This window comes from Microplitis demolitor, chromosome 3 (assembly GCF_026212275.2).
Source record: "Microplitis demolitor isolate Queensland-Clemson2020A chromosome 3, iyMicDemo2.1a, whole genome shotgun sequence".
In the NCBI taxonomy this organism is placed as follows: Eukaryota; Metazoa; Arthropoda; class Insecta; order Hymenoptera; family Braconidae; genus Microplitis; species Microplitis demolitor.
Genome location: NC_068547.1, coordinates 13,299,176 through 13,319,843, shown reverse-complemented (window position 1 = coordinate 13,319,843; position 20,668 = coordinate 13,299,176). Strand labels below are relative to the sequence as shown.

The 20,668-nt window shown below is 29.1% G+C and overlaps 1 protein-coding gene across 1 annotated transcript in view; it reads left to right on the top strand.

Annotated features, from left to right (window-relative positions):
- LOC103571314 (POU domain, class 2, transcription factor 1) overlaps window positions 1–18,427 on the top strand; it is a 341,977-nt gene extending 323,550 nt beyond the window's left edge. Inside the window, exons 5-9 of the mRNA XM_014440142.2 lie at window positions 11,386–11,522; window positions 12,893–13,222; window positions 15,101–15,420; window positions 15,922–16,218; window positions 18,028–18,427. Of these exons, the coding sequence (XP_014295628.1) occupies window positions 11,386–11,522; window positions 12,893–13,222; window positions 15,101–15,420; window positions 15,922–16,218; window positions 18,028–18,277 (1,334 nt within the window). The 3' untranslated portion in view covers window positions 18,278–18,427. The remainder of the gene's footprint in view (window positions 1–11,385; window positions 11,523–12,892; window positions 13,223–15,100; window positions 15,421–15,921; window positions 16,219–18,027) is intronic.
- Window positions 18,428–20,668: the final 2,241 nt, after the last annotated feature.

The following is a 20,668-nucleotide window of genomic DNA, read 5'->3' as shown; positions in this document are numbered from 1 at the left end:
ATATATAAAAAAACGATTTGAATAATTCAACGACATTATTTAATGGACAAAAAATTTTAAAATTAATTAAATTTATTGATTTTTAATAATTTATATTTTTGAATTAATGGCGGAACTTTTGAACTTTTTCGTGAGTAATGAGGATTTAATTTTCATTGATGGTTATTAAAATAAAAGTTTATTAAGATTAAAATTAAAATTGTCACATTAAGTAATATGTAATATATAAATACGTAGGGGAAAAGGGAGGTAGGGGTAGACAAAACGAGGTACTCCCAAAATTTTATACAAAAAAAATTTTATTTTTTAAATGTATTCACGGAAAAAATAAAACAGGAATAATTGACTTTCTGTTGAGTATTTATTACATTTTCAAATAGCAACGCAGCGCTTCATAAACGAAACTGTAAAAATTACAGTTTGGCGCTGCGCAGTAAGTTTTACAGTTTGAAAATGTAAATCATACACAACAAAATGAAGAATAATTGTTAGCTTTTCCTCACAGAAAGTTTGTTTCTTTAAAACTCATTTATTCCTCTTTAAAACTGTAAAAATTACAGTTTAGCCGTTGTGTAAAAATTAAAGTATCAAATAAAAAAATTTGTGGAGTGGTTCGAGAAGATTTACAGTATGGGCATTCAATTATGAACCTTAATGTAGAAAATGGAACTATTACATCTCACACTGTAATTTTTAAAATTTCTTTGACAAGTATTATCAATGCCTTAGCAATCACGAACTTTTATTATTTAAAATGTAAAAATAAAATAAAAATTCAGTAAATATTTTTGAAATAGTATATGTATGTCCGATGTTTTTTTATACGGTCAGACATGATTTTGTAAATTACATAATTTTTTTTAATAACAACGATAAATTTATTTTCTGTTATTCAGTAAGGATTACTTCTGTCTAATGAAAAGTATACACATAAAAATAATACTTAAAAATAGCTGATGTAATATTTAGTGTGCATGCGCAAAAGAAAATTTATCATATGATCGACCGAGAATCAGCTGATGATCGTATTTCATTGTTATGAATATAGTTAAGTGACCGATAGTGTGCCAGCCATAGGCTGATAATAGAGCACCGACGCTCGACCGAGCATTGGTAGGCGAGCCTCGGTCGATGGTAGATTTTTTTCGAGCATCGGTGACTTCGTATGGGCGAGTCTCTATACGTATAAAAAAAAATAAATTATTAACATTGTTTTTGAATTTTGTAAAGTTAAAAAAAAATTTGATTCGAATTTTTCAACTGTCTCAAATTTAGAAGTTGATAGTGATGACAAACGTTTTTAGAATACTTTTGCAAAAAATTTTTTTACATTGTAGTGAATGAAAAATATTCAAAATTTACATCGTTATTATTATTATTATTCAAAGGGATGAATATTATACATAGTAGAAGAAAAAAAATATATATTATCGAATGATATAAGGCCCTAATAAAATCGTAAGTCGGTTGACAGGCGACGATGCAACGCGGAAGATCCCCGTCATTTGTTGTTGTTGTACTCTACCTCCCCCGTATATAGCTTCAGTGGACCCAACGTCTTCTTTGTTCGTCCATTGCGTGATATGTATATATATAAAACATGTACAAGAGAGCTAGAGAATGACGACAACGCAGGGAAGAAGCAGATGCTGTTTAGGTATTCGACTAACTTGATACATGTGAATAAAAAAAAACCCTCCACGCTCTAATGCGATCGTGCATCTTTGTATTGGGATGTTTCTTAGTGCGAGATCACGTGTAGTATGTCTTGAGTAATAAAAATTATACGTTTTCTTTTTTGTTGTTTACTTATTCAATTTTGTTTAATATATTTATTTAGTTTATATATTAATTCAAAGTTTTAAAATTATTTACATATATATATATATATATATATATATATATATATATATATATATATATATAAATACATTTATATGTAATAGTTGTATAAGGTTATTTGATTTGAGAATCATTGAATAGTTTTTTTTTAACGGGAAACGTGAGACGAATTTGGGCGACAAGCATAACTAAATCAATAATAAATTGATTTCAAGTTAAGAAACAAATTTTTAAGAAGAGAAATGTTATGAATGTAGTAGGCGGGTGTTGCATCTTCAGAAAAGGACGGATGTTACCGCAAAATCAGGCTTCATCGTGAAAATAACAATGCATAAATTTTTTTGTATATATTATGCGATTGATGATTTAATGTGTCAGTAATGCACGTGGACTTTTTTGATCACTTATTGAATTTTAGCTAAAACAGTATTTTATTTTTGAGTAATCGCTAAATCATAAAAAAAAATTTCGCCAACGGTTGACCCTGCGGGCCAGCCCCAAAACTTCCCGCTGTTTTCGGGCTCAATAAGTTCGAAAAATTTATTGTGAATATATTTCGGTACAATTCGAGCTCGAAAATACTTTTGAATACAATTATTTTTTACAAGCTTTTCAAGCTCAAATAAGTTACGTTATATATTAAAGTTTGAAAATTTAAGAATCGAATATATTTAATGAACAAGTGTTTATTATCGAATTATTATTCACGATTATGATCAATAAAATTAATGGATTCAAGCAGAAACTACACGGAGAACAAAATATTGTAAAAATGACCATATTATAGAAAAATTTACTAACAGGTATGAATAAATACATTTTGTATTTTAATTATTACAAAACATTTAGTAAAATTTACCGGTTGGCAATTATTACATGAAAGATTTTAAAAATTATCATGCGTAATGTATTTTTTCCTAACATGATTATATTTTTTCTATCTGTATTCTAAATTTTACTATAAGTATTTTCAATAAATACAGATTCAAAAAAATATATTTTCTAATACAATATAGTATTTGATTCTATACAAAGATATTAAAAATTATTATGCGTAATGTATTTTTTGCTAACACGATTATATTTTTTTACTATCTGTATAGTAAATTCTACTATGTATAGATAAAATTAAAAGTTGGTGGGGCTAACATATACAAATATATATTTCAAGTTCTGAAACCTTTGTTCGAAGAAGACATCGAGCCGTCAGACATAGGAAATGACTCGCGTGCGGGAGATCAGGGTTCGAATCTCGGTTAAAACAAGTGATTTTTTAAAATACAAAAATCGACACCAAAACCAATACAGATGACATAAATAACAATAATAATCAAAATGATAGCAATGATAATAAAAAGTTATAAGCTCTATAAAAAACTTAATTTTATTGATTGCCATTCTAAAATCGTAAATATAATAAAAATAGTAATCCATAGTCAAATTTACTAAATATAACTAAAAATTAATATGCAATATAGTAGACTTTTCATAACCAGTATATAAAATACTAAACGAGTTGTGAAATATACTTATCTGTTTATGAATTTTTCATATATATCATGAGCGTTTCAAGTTTACTATATCAATTTAGTAATTATTCTTATATTTTTTAGTAAAATTTAAAACATTTTTTACAGATTATGGAAATTTTACAGACTAAAAAAATTAAAGTAATTGAAATTTGAAGGATTTTGACTTAAATTTTAAGGCATAATCAAGATTGTTTTTCGATACGGGTTGACTCAGATCAAAGCGTTAAGATATAAAATATCTGAAGAAAATGGTAGAAACGGTGTTTTTTCAATTTTTTATTGATAATATAATTTAAACTAAAGAACAAGTTGCAGTACATTATGTGTTGATCGAGAAAAAACGAGGTAAATTGTTATTTTTTAAATTTTTTGACGCCAATACTTTTTGAACGAATCAAACCGATTTCGACGTTCAATGCGACAATCGACACGTTTTATTGAGCTTTAGAGCTGACTAGGGTTAGAAACATTAGATAAGCTACTACAAAGATAACTGAAAAAAAAACGTTTTTCACCATTTCTTTTGCCAACGATTTTTCTCGAATGAATTAATCGATTGTGATGGTTGAGGCGACAATTGATGCGTTTCATTAGGTTTTAAATCTAATTATATTTTTAAATCGACCGATCAAGCCGTTTCTGAAAAATTTCAAACAAACTAAAAATAAAACTTTATTCTTTATTTTTATTTCTTCTATATTTTAAAGTCTTTTCGATCGATCAATCTGACATTTTTAAGAAAGTTGACGGCCAAAAAACTCTTTCGATTGCCGCAAGAACCATCTCAATCGGTTGATTCAAATGATATGGAGAGTTTGCGTTCACCGAATATACACATACAGACAATCCGCCATCATCCTGAAAATGATCAAAATAATTTTCTAGGACCTCAAAACGTCAACATCTGATGATTTCGACGTTTTTTTTTTCGTCAACTCGATTTTCGAAAACCGGGGTGAAACCAATAACTTTCCGAATTTTTTTAAAATTTACAATTTTACTAGCAGGCAGTTAAAAAAATTTATTAGTAATTTAATGATTACATAATGATTTGTCATTTCATGTAACCGTTATAGATGCGCGATTAATTCTAACTTATGAATTATTTAACAGTCTTCAAATTACTTGTCGTGGATACATTTATTTGCGTATTTTTTAACTTCCCGCTAAGAAAATCGACGATTTTCAAAAATTTCGGGAAGTTATTGTTTTCACCCCGATTTTCGAAAATCGAGTTTTCATCAGATGTCAACGTTTTGAGGTCCTAGGAAGCTATTCTGACTATTTTCAGAATGATGTCCGAGTGTGTGTATGTATGTATGTTTGTGTGTGTGTGTGTGTGTGTGTGTGTGTGTGTGTGTGTGTGTGTGTGTGTGTGTGTGTGTGTGTGTGTGTGTGTGTGTGTGTGTGTGTGTGTGTGTGTGTGTGTGTGTGTGTGTGTGTGTGTATGTAAACTCTTTGTAACTTTTGAACTAATGAATCGATTTGGATGGTTGAGGTGGCAATCGAAAGAGCTTTTCGGCCTTCAACTTTCCTGAAAATTTCAGATTATTTGATCGAATAGACTCAAAAATATTGGCGAATTACGAAAAAAAAAAAAATTTTTTTTTTAGTTTTTTATTGATTTCTCAAAAACAACTTATACGATCGACTTCAAAATCCAATCAGCTCTAGTACTCAATAAAACGCATCGATTGCCACCTCAAACATCAAAATCGGATAATTCGTTCGAGAGTTATCGCGGGAGAAAGAAATGGTGAAAAACGGTTTTTTCTAAATATTTTCAAAACGATTGACGCGATCGATTTCCAATTTTAATCAGCTCTAGAACTCAATAAAACGCGCCGATTGCCACGTTAACTATCAAAATCGATTGATTAGTTCAAAAGATATCGGCGTTGAAAAGTTAAAAACATAACATTTTATGTTATTTTTTCCGGATAAATCAGAATATAACGTACTAAAATGTGTCTGATATCATACCATCTCATCTTTTTTATGGTTTCTTTCGATCATATAATGTCATCGAAGTTGGTTTTTAGTTTAAATCATATTATCAACAAAAAAATCGATAAAACGTAGTTTTTAATATTTTTATCGGATATTTCGTATTTTATTGTTTCTTACATGAGTCAAAATTTATTTAAATCTTGATTTTGATCCCCGACATTGATTTCTGCCTCAATACACTTATTTTACTGACCAAAATCAGGAACTAAATTTTAAAAACCGCTTCATTGATGATTTTCGATTCTTAAATTTTCAAACTTCAGCATAACAGGTAACTTGTTAGAGCTTGAAAAGATCATAAAAAAACAATTGCATGTGATAGCATTTTCGAGCTCGAAAATATATCTACACTAATGTTTTCGAGCTCTTTGAGGTCGAAAACAGCGGGAAGTTTTGGGGCTGGCCCGCAGGGTCAACCGACAGACCGATTTTTTTTTTTGCTTTGAAAACTGTTTCAAGACAATTCAATACATAGGAGATGTTTTCTGTGAAATAAACCGAACTTCCGATAAGTATTCCAATTATTCGTAAATTACAAAATTATTCGAAAAATTTGAATTATTGCACGACTCATGATGCGAAGCATCAGAGAGTGCTTTACGATCGAAAAATTTTGTTCGCCTCACTTCGGCAACTATTTCAATTACTATACCTTTGTTAATTAACGGAATGAAGATATGTTGCATACTATTTTGAAAATAATTTAATGGAGATTAATCTCATACTTTTCAAAAATTTATTTAGTTCAATAAGAACGGAAAAAACATTAAAATATTGAAAAAAAATTTCCTGTCCGTCAAGTATGAAACCCGTAGACACGATAACTTGCGAAAAAATCCAGTAATTAAATCAAATTTTCTTTTTTTTTCAAATTCTTTGAAAGATTTGTAGGTTACCCATTGCAAATAGCTCGGTAGCTCAGTGTCGTTTAATTACAATTAATAAAAGAATAAAAAAGGCTCTATAACTATATCTATAGATATCTATGTAAAATTAACATGGATGGTGATATATCTATACATTATACGTACATTTATTCCACCAGAGGCGCTTGCGAATAACCGTCCTAGTACAGCTGTTTTTTTTTGTATTATTGCTAATTGGTAAGTCTGAATTTTTTCAATTCAATTCTTTTTTTTTTATTTTGTTATTTATTTACATGCATTTTTTTTTTGTTTTTAATCGAGATATTTTAATTAAGTTTTCTTATAATTATAAAATAAATACTAATATAATTAAAAAAAAAAAACAACAAATTTTAATGAAAGAAAATTGTATATATTTTAAATTTACTCGTACTTTTCGCCATTTCTTTATTATTGTTTTTCATGTTTTAATTTTAATATTTCATGATAAATGAGGATTACGAGTCGTGCACTTTTGGATTTTCCAAATTTTTCGTAAATTCTTATTTATATTTTATCTCACGTGCGTTAATACTTAAATATTCGAAATTCAAAAACTTAAAACCAATTCGAATTTGAAAATGTACAAATAATTCGAATTGTTTTATTCGCATTTTGAAATGTATATAGTAATATTTTATTCCGATACTATTTGCACACCTCTAAAAAGTAATTACAAAAATTATTAGCAAATTTCAGGTTGTACAGAAACCATTTTTTATCACCTGACAAAAATACATATGTGTGACTAGACGATGTCCCTAGACTGAATTATGTTATTGCATAAGGTCAGGTCTGAACAAAAGTTTGGTGTTTCATGATGTATGAAATGTTGTGTAGAGTTTAGTGTCTGAGTGTATGAGAAAGATGCAAGAAATAGCAGCTGCTTCTTGTATGACCCATGGTCCTAACACGAGACAAAATTGTAAAGAACGAATAGATCACGGTTTTTGTGTATAATAGGTACATGCGGGGGTGATGGATAGTCAGGTCAGCATTCTGGTTACCATGTCACTGGTACAAACGTTATCATAAGCTTCAAATTTAATATTCTATACAACTTGGCTTACATCTTAGTGTAAAAAAAAATAATAATTTAAACTTTTTTTGGTTTTAAATTTATATTAATTTCTATATTAAATTAAACATTGAAATTTTGGAGATAAGTACGATGTTAGAAAATACGTTTATTATGAATTGATTTCACCGAAATGGGTAATCCTGGATTTCATTGTATTATATTTCGTAGCGTTCTTGCGTTAGTTCCTTTATTTCTTTTTTTTTAACTTCCAGCTAAGAAAATCGATGATTTTCAAAAATGTCGGGAAGTCATTGTTTTCACCCCGATTTGTGAAAATCGAAATTCCAACGAATGTCGACGTTTTGAAGTTCTAAGAAGCTATTCTGACTAAATTCAAGATTATATCCGAGTGTATGTATATATGTATGTATGTACGTCTGTACGTACGTATGTAAATATTCTGTTATTTTTGAACGTATGAATCGATTTTGATCGTCGAGGTGTCATTAGACGCGGCTTATCAAATACTATAAGCACTGAAAATTTGAACTTAATCAGTACGGTGCGTTCGAAGATATTTCAAAAATAAAATTTTTTCTAAACTGTTTTTTTTAATAACTTTTGATTTGCTCGATGGATTAATTTCCAAATCTAATCAGCTCTAAAACTTTATAAGCCGCGTCGAATGCCACCTCAACCATCAAAATCAGTTGAATCGTTCAAGAGAAACCGTTAACGAAAGAATTAAAAAAAAATTTTTTTTAGTTTCTTTGAAATTTCTCAAAATCGACTTCATAACTCAATTTTAAATTTTAATCAGCTATAGAACTCAATAAAACGCGTCGATTGTAACCTCAATCATTGCAATCAATGAATTCGTTTGAGAGATATCGTTGGAGAAAAAATGGTAAAAAACGTTATTTTTTAAAAACAAAGGCATACAAAAGTATTTTCGAGCTCGAAGAGCTCGAAAACAGCGGGAAGTTTTGGGGCTGGCCCACAGGGTCAATTGGCAGACCAATTTTTTTACGTAAGTTTGTATATGTGGTTAGTTTACTCAAATAGTAAGAAAAAAAATAATAAATGGTGCATCATGTGGCAAACGAAAGTTAGAAAGCACCTATGACAGTTACCGGGTACAACATTCTCGATCTTGAAGGATTCGATAATGGCGTCATGATACTTGGCGTGAAGGAATCGTTGCAATTTTAAAGTTTGAATTGATGTTTATTACTTTTTTTTTATCGCACTATGTTAGTCAGGTAAAATCGCGAATTAACTCTGCTGTGTGGAAAAGAAGTAGAAAGAACTAAAAAAGAAGGAAAGGTAGATGGATGTAAAGGTATGGCCATGTGAGTTATTTACGTATATATATGTATTTACATACATATATATATATATATATATATATATATATATATATGAACGAAGAATAAAAGAAAATAACGGTTACATATTAACCTTACGTTATCGGTAATAGGTTATAAAAAAACGTTGTTACACCTGGAAATATCAAAGAAGTTGTAGTTACACTTATATACTTTCAAAAAAAAATCTTTACACGTATTTATCTAAATCACTGCGTATTTTTTCCCAAAAGGGTAGAGAAAAAACGTTGTATCAACGTCGCAATGTTAAAACCTTCCAAAATCACCCCAAAATAATGAAAAAAAAAAAAAATTTTTTTTTAAATTGTTCCGCTTTAGTCCCACGGAATCTTCTCACGATGAGATGAAATTTTGTGTTAAAAAAAGTAAAAAGAAATAAAAAATTATGACGTACCCTACGTTACCTTGAACGATACAAATTTCGTATAAAAAAGGGAAAGCAATGTGTACCTGCCCGAATAAATTATTCTCGTTTGAAATGCTATGGTGCCATTGTAAAGCCGGGCTATACGGGCCAACTACAGTAATTGAAATAAACACATGCAAAAATGATTATGGTCATCGTAATTTAGGGATGTGTTAATTTCAATTTCTGTCAGATGGCCAGTATGGTCCAGTTTTACTATGACACTATAGCATTTCAAACAAGAATAACTTCTCCGTGTGTCCGTTTTACATTGAAAGTAAAATTGTACGAGGGAACGAGCTTAAAAAAGAATGCTTTATCAATACATTGTATGTACTCGGATTGCAGTTGATAAACTAAATAAAATTTTATAGCAATTCCACCAATCTTGATTTTCTATTACGTTTTTCTTTTTTTATAGTGGCTACCTGCTTGTCTTGGGTTTTTTTACGTTTTTCAAGGGAATCTGTGTCAGGTATTGAAGAAAAAAAAATGTATGTATCAAAAGTTATAATTCCCCATGAAAAAGAGAGAAAATCATGAAGAATGAAAACGCACGTTACTTTAAAAAATACCGTCTTCGGGGGTCTTTTCATTTTTTTGTATTCCCTATTCCTATCATTATTCGTCTTTCTCTTTTCAATACACAGAAATTTCCCTATGTCTTATTTTTATACTCTCCGTATTTTTTTTTTACAGGATTTCATTCGATGGGAAGATTTAAGCATGACTATACAGAATAAACGTTTTATTATATACTTCTGTATATATATATATATATATATATATATTTATATATATATATATATATACATATATATATATATATGTATATATGTATAGATATATTTATATATATAAATCTTTTTTTTCTATAAGCAGAAAATTTCGTATTAAAATTTTTTTTTTATCGGTGGTATAAGTGACCTCTCCATTGGGATTCCATAATCGTATGAGATATCGATTTTATTACATATAACATTTATATTTTTAGGTGTAAATACGTTTTTTTTTAATTTTCATATCGTATTTACATATTTTTTCACCATGAAAATTTTCACAATAAAAATTATAAAATAATTTTTTATATCGAAAATCCGTCTTCTGAATTTATATTCAAATACTTAACAGAAAAAAAAAACTAATAAATAACCGTTACTGGATATTGCGTTTAAAGGACTTTTGACGCCATTGGTCGTTCAAACGATTATACGAGATTCATATTACAATTTTAAATAAAAAATATCATAGTGGTAGTACGTAGTCATATATATATATATATATATATATATATATATATATATATATATATATATATTTATTAAAGTGAGTAATAGAAGCAAAAAAAAGTGCAACAAACCTTATGGAAGTAATAAAGTACTAAGCGAGAGAGAGTTAACAAAATATCGAAAGAGGTGGCGAGGGAGGTCTTCACAAGACACGATGATTGATGTCACGAAGGGTTGTTTTTAAGTAGTGGGGAATAGTTCATCCTCCAAAGGGTTCTGCTCAAAGCCAATCAGCTCTGAGTTCGTTCCAACATTCTCCAATAGAGGACTTATGGTTAATAAGTGGGGATCGTTTGCCCTTAGGGCCTGATTCTTTAGTTTAGAATATACATCGCTTTACTTTGTTATTCACTCACCGTCGATCCCTCGACGCGGATTGAAATCGCAAGTGGTATCACTATTTTTTTTGTTTTTTTTTTTTATGTATTTATATTACCCGCGTAACCCTTGCGGTGTGAGTATATTATATATATTTAATTATTATGAATAATTAATAAGTTAATGAATGAATATTTAAATAAATTGAATATTTATATAAATTTGTGTGATTTACAAATTGACGATAGACTATAAATGTTGATAAATAACTTAGTTTTACTTTTATTTTTCATAATTTTTATTTTATTCTTTTTTTAATGATAAATTTAATTTGTCGTGCTATAACTCGAAAAAAGTGTTCATGTGACGAAGGTGAACAGTGACGGGTCGGTGTGTAGTGATTTAAACATGGTATTTATTGAAGACCCGAGGATGACTTTTGCGGATATGCGGCTACATGCCACCAGTACTCCTACAACTACTCCAATCCGATATCATCTTAATAAATACCGATCGCAAAATAATAATAATTGTACGATTACTTTTATCCATAAATTAAAGTAAACCCAATAATTGTTTTAAAAAAATTATTGATTCAATTGTAGAAAAAACAAAAAAAAAATTATTAATACAGTATAAACATTATGTATTTTTTTTTTTTTTTTCAATTTTAGATGCTGATTTGCATGGCGATGTTGACGCTCCCGATCTCAGTGGTGATGACAGGAGTATAGCAAGTGATGTCCGTCATGGACATGAAGTTATTTTGGACCATGATTCCATGGATTCTGAACGTGGTGCACTCAATCTGGTTTGTTTAATTTATATAAATTAAATAGATTTATAAAATCATTTATTTACTTTGGCAAACTTAAAATTTTAAGTGCGTGGATGACAACAGAATTTGCGATTAAATGCTGTTAGTTGTTTAAAAAAAATAAACAACAAAAAATTCTTTCCAATTTGCTAATACACAGGTGCGATCGTGAACCTCAACAACCAGTTGATTATGGGTAGTAAACAGATGGGGATAGGGTTCATCTTTTTGAGTAAAATCTCACCACAAAAAAAAAAAATTATTAAATAAAAATCGGTTTATCGGTTGACCCTGCGGGCCAGCCCTAAAACTTCCCGCTCCTTTCGAGCTCCTTGAGCTCGAAAATATTGTCAGGAATACAGTTTCGAGCACTTTGAGCTCGAAAATACTTTTGTATGCCGTTGTTTAAAAAAAAAAAAGTATTTTACCATTTCTTTCTCCCACGATATTTCATTGACAAATGATTTGATTTTCATGTTTAAAGTAGCAATCGACCCGTTTTAATAAAGTTGAAAGCTGATCAGATTTTGGAATTGTTTAGTTCAGTTGTTTCAAATATATTCGCAAAAAACCATTTTTCACCATTTCTATTTCCCACGATAACTCTAGAACGAATTATCCAATTGAGATGGCTAAGGTCAACAAACTCTTTCGATTGCCGCCTCAACCATCCAAATCGGTTCATTAGTTAAAAAGTTATAGAGCGGTCACACACACACACACACACACACACACACACACACACACACACACACACACACACACACACACACACACACACACACACACACACACACACACACACACACACACACACACACACACACACACACACACACACTCACACACAGCGGGAAGTTAAAAAACAAAAACTGTAGAACTTTTTAGTTTAAATATCAGATATTTATAATCTTTGAATCTTTTTGCTTGACATCTATATAATTGATATTGCGTGTGCATACATTTACAATTATCTAAGTGTTGGTTAGTCAGGGAAATTTTGATAAAATCGAGTCTTATAAAAGAAAATAATATTTAATTATTAAGTAAATTAAAATAAATAAGAATTGGTTAGTTTTTTAGACAGAGAATAAAATAAAATCATTAAAACATCAGCTGTTAAAAATAAAAATTCAATGCACCCTCGTTCAAAAATGTACTATTTTATAAAATTTTAAAATTTTTTATTCATTTTCATATAAAACTAACAGTAAAGAATTTAAAAGATTAAATATTTGATAACTAAATTCATAAGTAAACAGATTTTTTTCAGAAGGTTAAAACTTTTTTTGTTAATTTTCAAGTGAACTAACGAATTTGCTTATTCAAAAAAAAATTATTAATTTAAATTTATTATTTATTAGGTTACGGATGTTTCACAACGGAATAGTAGCGGTGGTACAAGTGGTAGTGCATCATCACCGAGTTCCGGGGTGAGTAGTCAATTAACCGGAAGCCATGCTGGTGCAGGTAATTCACCAGCAACATTGGCAGCTCAGTTAGTTAGCCAACAATTGTTGATGCATGGTTCTTTGGGTACATTAAGTTCACAAGAAATTCAAACATTAGCATCGACTCTACAACAGCAGCAACAATCACTACAACAGCACCTACAACAGATTGCCATGTTTCATCAAGCTAATCCAGCGACTGGTCAACTTCCTGCACAAGCGCAGTTTTTCTTACAAAATCAGGTTTGTCCGATCTTTTTTAGTTACTTTTTAGTTACATACATACATACACTCCTTGTTTTTTTCATCTTACTCCTGAAAGCTTCAACAAGGTCATTTTGTTCTCTTTTTGCAATGCACTTATGAAGATTAGTGCTGATGAAGAGATCCCACTGGATATACATTTTTCGTGCGTCAAAGACTCTGCGTATCTGATCTAGACTTTTTTAAAAAGATTTTTAGATTAGTTTAAAAAGATCCCTCGATCATTTACTGACGACTCACTTTGATTACCATTGAGATACTTCCGTATTCTACGTCATGGTTTGTCACGATGTTTAGATTCAACAAAAAAATTTTTTTATGCTTTACTTTGTTTTTTTTTTTTTTTTTTTTTTTTCGTTCGATGCACTTAAATAAGGGTTCTTAAATGATAGGGTTCACTCGGTAAAGGAATTCAATGGGAAGTAACAATTATAAAATGAATAAAAAAAATAAAAAATTTCAAAAAGGAAATAGTTTCTTTGTAAATGAGGATCCTTATAGATTTTAGTATCTATTGAAAGCCACTGCGTGGCTGATACAACGTAGAGAATCACCTTGCCACATCTTTTATTACCTCACACGTGGCAAAGATCAAAAGACGTACATATATATATATATAATATTACGTTTTTTTTTTTTTTTTAAGAACCCTTTTATAAATTTTGTTGCCTCGGTTTTATAAAACGACACACGACCTTCTCAACGCACAAATCCCTATTCTAAGCTGGGTTCGTAGACAACCTGTGTGATTTCTGACACGCGATCGAAATAACAACGACATTTGATCATATATAATCTTTACCACAGGTTATTTTAAAAAACATTCGGGTATACCATATTTTAATTCTCCCACATATCTCATTAAGTCATCCTTATAACTTCTTTTTTTTGTCTATATCAATAATTAATATCAGCATATTATTTTATCAGTTTCTGAAAAAATGGAAATAATATTTGTTTACAATGAACTTTTATAACTCATTCAAATATTCTGGTTATAAAAATAAACTGTATCTAATCATTAGTTATCTAAAAAGAATTTTATGTTTAGTGACACAATACTTTATCAAACATCAGAAGTAGTTCAATGTAATGATAAAAAATAAAGATATGGTGTATAAAATAAACAAAAATATATTTTCAACAATTAAATAAATATAAATAAATAATAAAATGTTCCGATAAAATAACGAATTCAATAGTACTAGAAGAAAATTTAATTTTGAATCAAATTTTAATCTTTACTAACAATTATGTATAATGTCTGAAAATAAAGTGAAAACGTCACTACGGAATCCCCAACACGCGACTTCACTCATTGTAACTCTACCCAATTCCAAGAAGGGTATGTTACTTTTAGTAATCGTTCAGATAAATCAAAATAAAACCTACAGTGAGAATATGAAAAGGGTATAAAGCTATCTGTTATACACATATTATTTCTCATAAAATTTTTTACCTGTCCACGTGCCGATACTTTATTTATCCGACACGCGTATAATTGTAATATCAATAGCATACATTATATAATATCAAAACTATCACCTGATACAAAACATCCTCCAATTGTATATGAATGAGTGACAACCTCCTACAGGGGCTGGTGCAGAGGGGCAATTATTACCCATCAGATCGTCATTCACATTCACAGTCCATTTAGGTGCTGTCAAGTCGACTCTCGGTCTTAACTACGACTAAATAATAATTGATAGTAATAATAAGAATCTTCTAGAATCCTTGTAAAACAGTATGCGATGTCATATCAATTTAATACGCGAATGACTTCATACAGAAAATAATTATCAGATATTTTTATTATTAACTATTGTTAATAAATAATTGTTAATTTGTGATTAGGTACAGCAGGCAGTTGCACAAGCAGCACAACAACTTCAAGCCTTACAAAAACAACAGGCATTACAAGGTGGTGGTAGTCTTATAGGACGTAATGTTAGTCAACAAAGATCTCCACCACCACCTGGTACACCACCGGCAATTAAACCACCGACAACAAGACTAGAACCATCACCTGAAGAAACAACAGATCTTGAAGAACTAGAGCAATTTGCTAAGACGTTTAAACAAAGACGTATAAAACTTGGTTTTACCCAAGGCGATGTGGGTCTTGCCATGGGAAAACTTTACGGCAATGATTTTTCTCAAACAACTATTTCAAGGTATATATATATATATATATATATATATACATATATATATATATATATATATATATATATATATATATATATATATATATAAAACACAAATTTAAATACTTTCTCTATACACCACTATGGTTCTTGGTGCCAATCTTAAGAACTATAAGGACGTGAAAAAAAACTAAGAATGGATAAATTTGTATTCTTTTTTTTTACTCCTATAGATAAGAAATCCGTCATTTATCAGATAACGAATTTTCGTACGTCCTTATGGTTTCCGAGATGGGTACCGGGACCCAAGGAAATAAAAATAACAAAAAAAAAAAAATTAAAAATCATGAAATTTTATGCTACTGTATTTGTACACTTCTAAATAAAAAACATATCAATTATTAGAATAAAATAAAAAAATTTTTTATTTTCATATTCAGTGGTGTCTTATAGAATAACTATCGATACACCCTTTTATTGTTTATTTGTTCATGAAAATAAGTTTAAAAATACATTTTTCTGTTGAAGGTTTGAAGCACTGAATCTCTCATTTAAAAATATGTGTAAATTAAAACCATTATTACAAAAATGGCTTGAGGATGCTGATAACTCTTTAAACAATCCAAACTCACTATCTAATCCAATGACCACACCCGAAGCTATTGGTAGACGGCGAAAAAAGCGGACGTCTATTGAAACAAGCGTTCGAGTTGCTTTAGAGAAAGCATTTTTACAAAATCCTAAACCAACGTCTGAAGAAATAACAATTCTTGCTGATAATTTAGCGATGGAAAAAGAAGTTGTTAGAGTGTGGTTTTGCAACAGGTTATTACTATTTGTTTTTTAAAAATTAACTATTATCGATGACAAATATAATGTATATACATGTATATATTAGACTGTCAGATAAATTTTTTAGATGAAATGAATCTCAAAACTTACTTTAATAAAAAAAAAAAAAAAAAAAACAAAAAAAGTCCTCGGAAAATTAATCTGCTCAATACCTCGAAAATGAGATTTCGCACCGGGTGGTTTTCACTCCTATTTGGAATACATGTAAAAACTTGTGAATGTCGTAATTTGTGAAAAAAAAATTTTTCGAATTTTGGGTCGTAAGATCTCTTAGAAAATTAAACTCTCTAAAAAAAAATTCTATTGTTTTATAAGTCCAAAATTGATAAAGAAAAAATCTGGCCAATGGTTGACTCTGCTATTTTTGAGCTCGAAAAGAGCTCGAAAATGTTAATATGAGCATATTTCCGAACTCGAAAATAATCGTAGATGCAAATTTTTTTATGAGCTTTTCAAGCTTAAACAACCCTTGTAAAAATAAACGAGCGCCGCCTCGTTGTCATCTAGCAGTAGCATTGATTCTAGCGACACTAGCGAGGCGCTAGCCAGTGCATCGTTTCATTTTTACTAGAGAAGTTATGCTTAAGTTCGAAAATTTAAGAGTCGGAAATCGTTAATGAACAAGAGATTTTCAAATTTTTACTCTCGATTATGTTCAGTAAAATAAATGTATTTAGGCAGATATCGATGTAAGTGATCAAAATAAAGATTTAAATCAGTTTTGACTCAGATCAGAGAGTTAATTTATAAAATCCCCAAAAATTATTAAAAATGGTGTTATTTCTATTTTTTGTTGATAATATAATTTAAATTAGAGAACGAGTGACATTGAATAATGTGGTGATAGAGAAAGACCATAAAGACAAAGAGATGGTATAATTTTAAACACATTTTAGTACATTATATTATTAGCTATCCAGGAAACAACATAAAATGTTAATTTTTAAACGTTTTGACATCAATATCTTTTGAACTAATCAACCGATTTTGACGTTCAATGTGCCAACCGACGCGTTTAATTGAGTTTTAGTGCTGACTAGATGTAGAAATTGATCAAATTAGACTTTAAAAATAATTGAAAAAAAAAAAAAAAAATCATTTTCACTATTTTTTTCTCAAACGATATCTCTAGAACTAATTAACCGATTCAGATGGAAAAGGCGGCAATCGACGCGTATTATTATGTTTTAGAGTTGATTAGATTTTGAAATTGATCAATGAAGCCATTTCAGAAAAATTTCAAAAAAACTAAAAAAAAGCATTTTTTTTAATCGTATTTCTTCTATATCATAGAGTCTATACCCGATCGATCGATCTAAAATTTTCAGAAAAGTTGACGGCCAACAAAATCTTTCGATTGCCGTAATAACCATCTTTATCGGTAAATTCATGGAAAAGATATGGAGAGTTTATACCCCCCTCCCTCCTTCCCCGTATAAAAATGACCCTATAAATCATTTTTGTAGATAACTAAATTTTCTATGAGAGCTTTGATCACAAAATGATAAAATTAATGTTCTCGTTGGTTAACAAATAAAAAAAAATTTTTTTCATAGTATTATTCACAAATTATTAAAATTGTAACCAAGAATTTTTACTTGTATTTCAAATGGAAAGGGGGCCCGCCCTGTACGCCAGCTCAATTTTTGAGACATTGAGCTGATATTTCAAGAGAAATTCTTTATTTTATTAGAGTAACTTTTGAGATGCATTTCATGTAGAGAAGAAAAAAAAACTAACAGTATAATATATACGTATGTAAATATAAAATTTATTTAATAGGCGACAGAAAGAAAAACGAATAAATCCACCAGCAGCAGCTATCGGAAGTCCAACAATGACATCCACAGCACCATCAGTATTTGCTTCATTGGCTAGTTCGATGTCAGCAAGTCCTTTAGCACTTACTACACATTCATCAGGAATGTCTGGACATCAACATTCAACACCACTCGGTTCACCTTTGCCATTGGCGTTAGTCGCTTCCGCAGGAGGGAACTATCATAGTTTAAATAGTAAATCTCATGAGTGACAGCAACCTGCGACCCATCAGAGGGACGCTATCTATTATCCTCATCAGCAACAACAATCACAAACGCAACCACAATCACAATCACCCTTGCAACAACAACAACAACAACAACAACAACAACAACAACAACAACAACAACAACAACAACAACAACAACAACAACAACAACAACAACAACAACAACAACAACAACAACAACAACAACAACAACAACAACAACAACAACAACAACAACAACAACAACAACAACAACAACAACAACAACAACAACAACAACAACAACAACAACAACAACAACAACAACAACAACAACAACAACAACAACAACAACAACAACAACAACAACAACGTTATCATTATCATCATAATCATGATCATCGTCAAACGGCACAGTCTAATCATCAATATCATGATCATAGTCATCAACAGAATCAACGACGTTTGTGCAATCTCCCTGAATTTTATCATTAATCAAAAACTATAAATATAGACAATCGACAGCCCAATCGATAGTTAATAAGTTATATTTTATTTATTTCCTTTAAAATCACACTGTCTCAAGTTATTTATTTTTTTAAATAATTATATTTTATAAAAATGTGGATTATATAATGCGAATTAATAATAATGTAGACAATCCACTTAATTGAGAAAAAAACAATTTCAAAGTGAATTAAATTTACGAATTATTATTATTATGATAATTATTATTATTATTATTATTATTATTATTATTATTATTATTATTATTATTATTATTATTATTATTATTATTATTATTATTATTATTAATTAATCCTTTATTAAATTAAAAAGCTGTTTTATTATCGTTAATGTACTTTTTGAAAGTATTAAAAAAAGAGACACAGCAAAAATTAAAATGATTATTCGTGCTTATTTTACAGTCTTTTTTTTCACTAATTAGTGGTCAATGTATATACGTAGTAAAATATGATATAATAATTATATTAAAATTAAAAAAAAAATGTTAATTAGGATTAATTATGACGGTTGTTTTCATGAATTAGGGGAGACAATTTCCAAAAACTTCTTGTAATTACAGAATCATCGGATTACATCTAAATAATTGAAATTTTAAAACATTTAGGTACTTTGCCGATATCAGTTAATTATTTACTTTTTAGTTTATCAACCAAATAAATAATTTATACGGTCAAACGTTAATCTTTTGATTACTTCATTTTTTATATTTACACGAATCTTTTATTTTCGGTTTAATATTATTTATAAGTAAATATTTATTGAAGATAAATTATTATTTAATATAGCCACTTTACTACATTATAAATACAATCATAAATCAATGATAATATAAACAATAACGAAATCTGATATATTTTATTGTTGAAAAAAAGAAATCAATAATGTCAATAGTTGTGAAATTTGTTTATTATGTTTTTTCAAAAATGAAAATAAATGAATAATTAAATAATGATGTAATTATTTATCCACCAAATGAGATTTATCGTTGCGTATAAAAGATCATTACAATAAAAACTGTAAAAAATAATAATAGTGATTTTTAACTAACATTTTTTTTTAATTCTTTATATTAATGTCGATAGAGTTTACTTGTGAGAAAGAGAAAACATGTATTGTGTTGTTTTATTAATCATGTGCCCGTTTCAATATATATATATATATATATATATATATATATATATATATATATATATATATATATATATATATAAAACAAAGATTTATAAATATAAATAAATGTATATAAATTGTAGTAAATAAAAAAAAATAATAATAATGATATTTCAAACGTATGTATCGACTGTTCAGTCTTATAGATCAATTTCGATATTCACATATACGTATGACTATGTAAAAAAATAATCTTTCTTTCCAAACTTATATGGAAATTATTGTTTGAGATGTCGAACAAAAAATACTGTTAAAGTTTGATTTCCCTTTCAAATATTATGGAAAATTTTTTCTTTTTAAGTTTGAAATTTCATCACTCATCAACGAATCAGTGTATGGCAAAAATCAATAAATATTTTTGTTGGATATTAAATGTTTTACAAAATAGTATATTACACACCTGGCAAGTAAAGTCAGGAATGTCTCAGATCACATGTAATTGTTGGCCGAGGCGAAGCCGATCTTCTTTACTTATCTTTCTTATTTACTTCCCGAGGAGTGTATGCTATTTTCTTGTTGGCGGGGGCGGAAAGCGGCAACTTTGTTTTGCACAGCGGGACAAAAGTTGACGCTTTCCACCCGGAGGCGAGAAAACGGTATTTTGTTATTTTTCGATAAATTTAATTTTTCAATAGTCATTCAAAGTCGAAGTTGAATTCATAGTAAATTTTAGTATTATTTGTCTTTTCCGGTGAAATCATCACACTTATTGCAAAA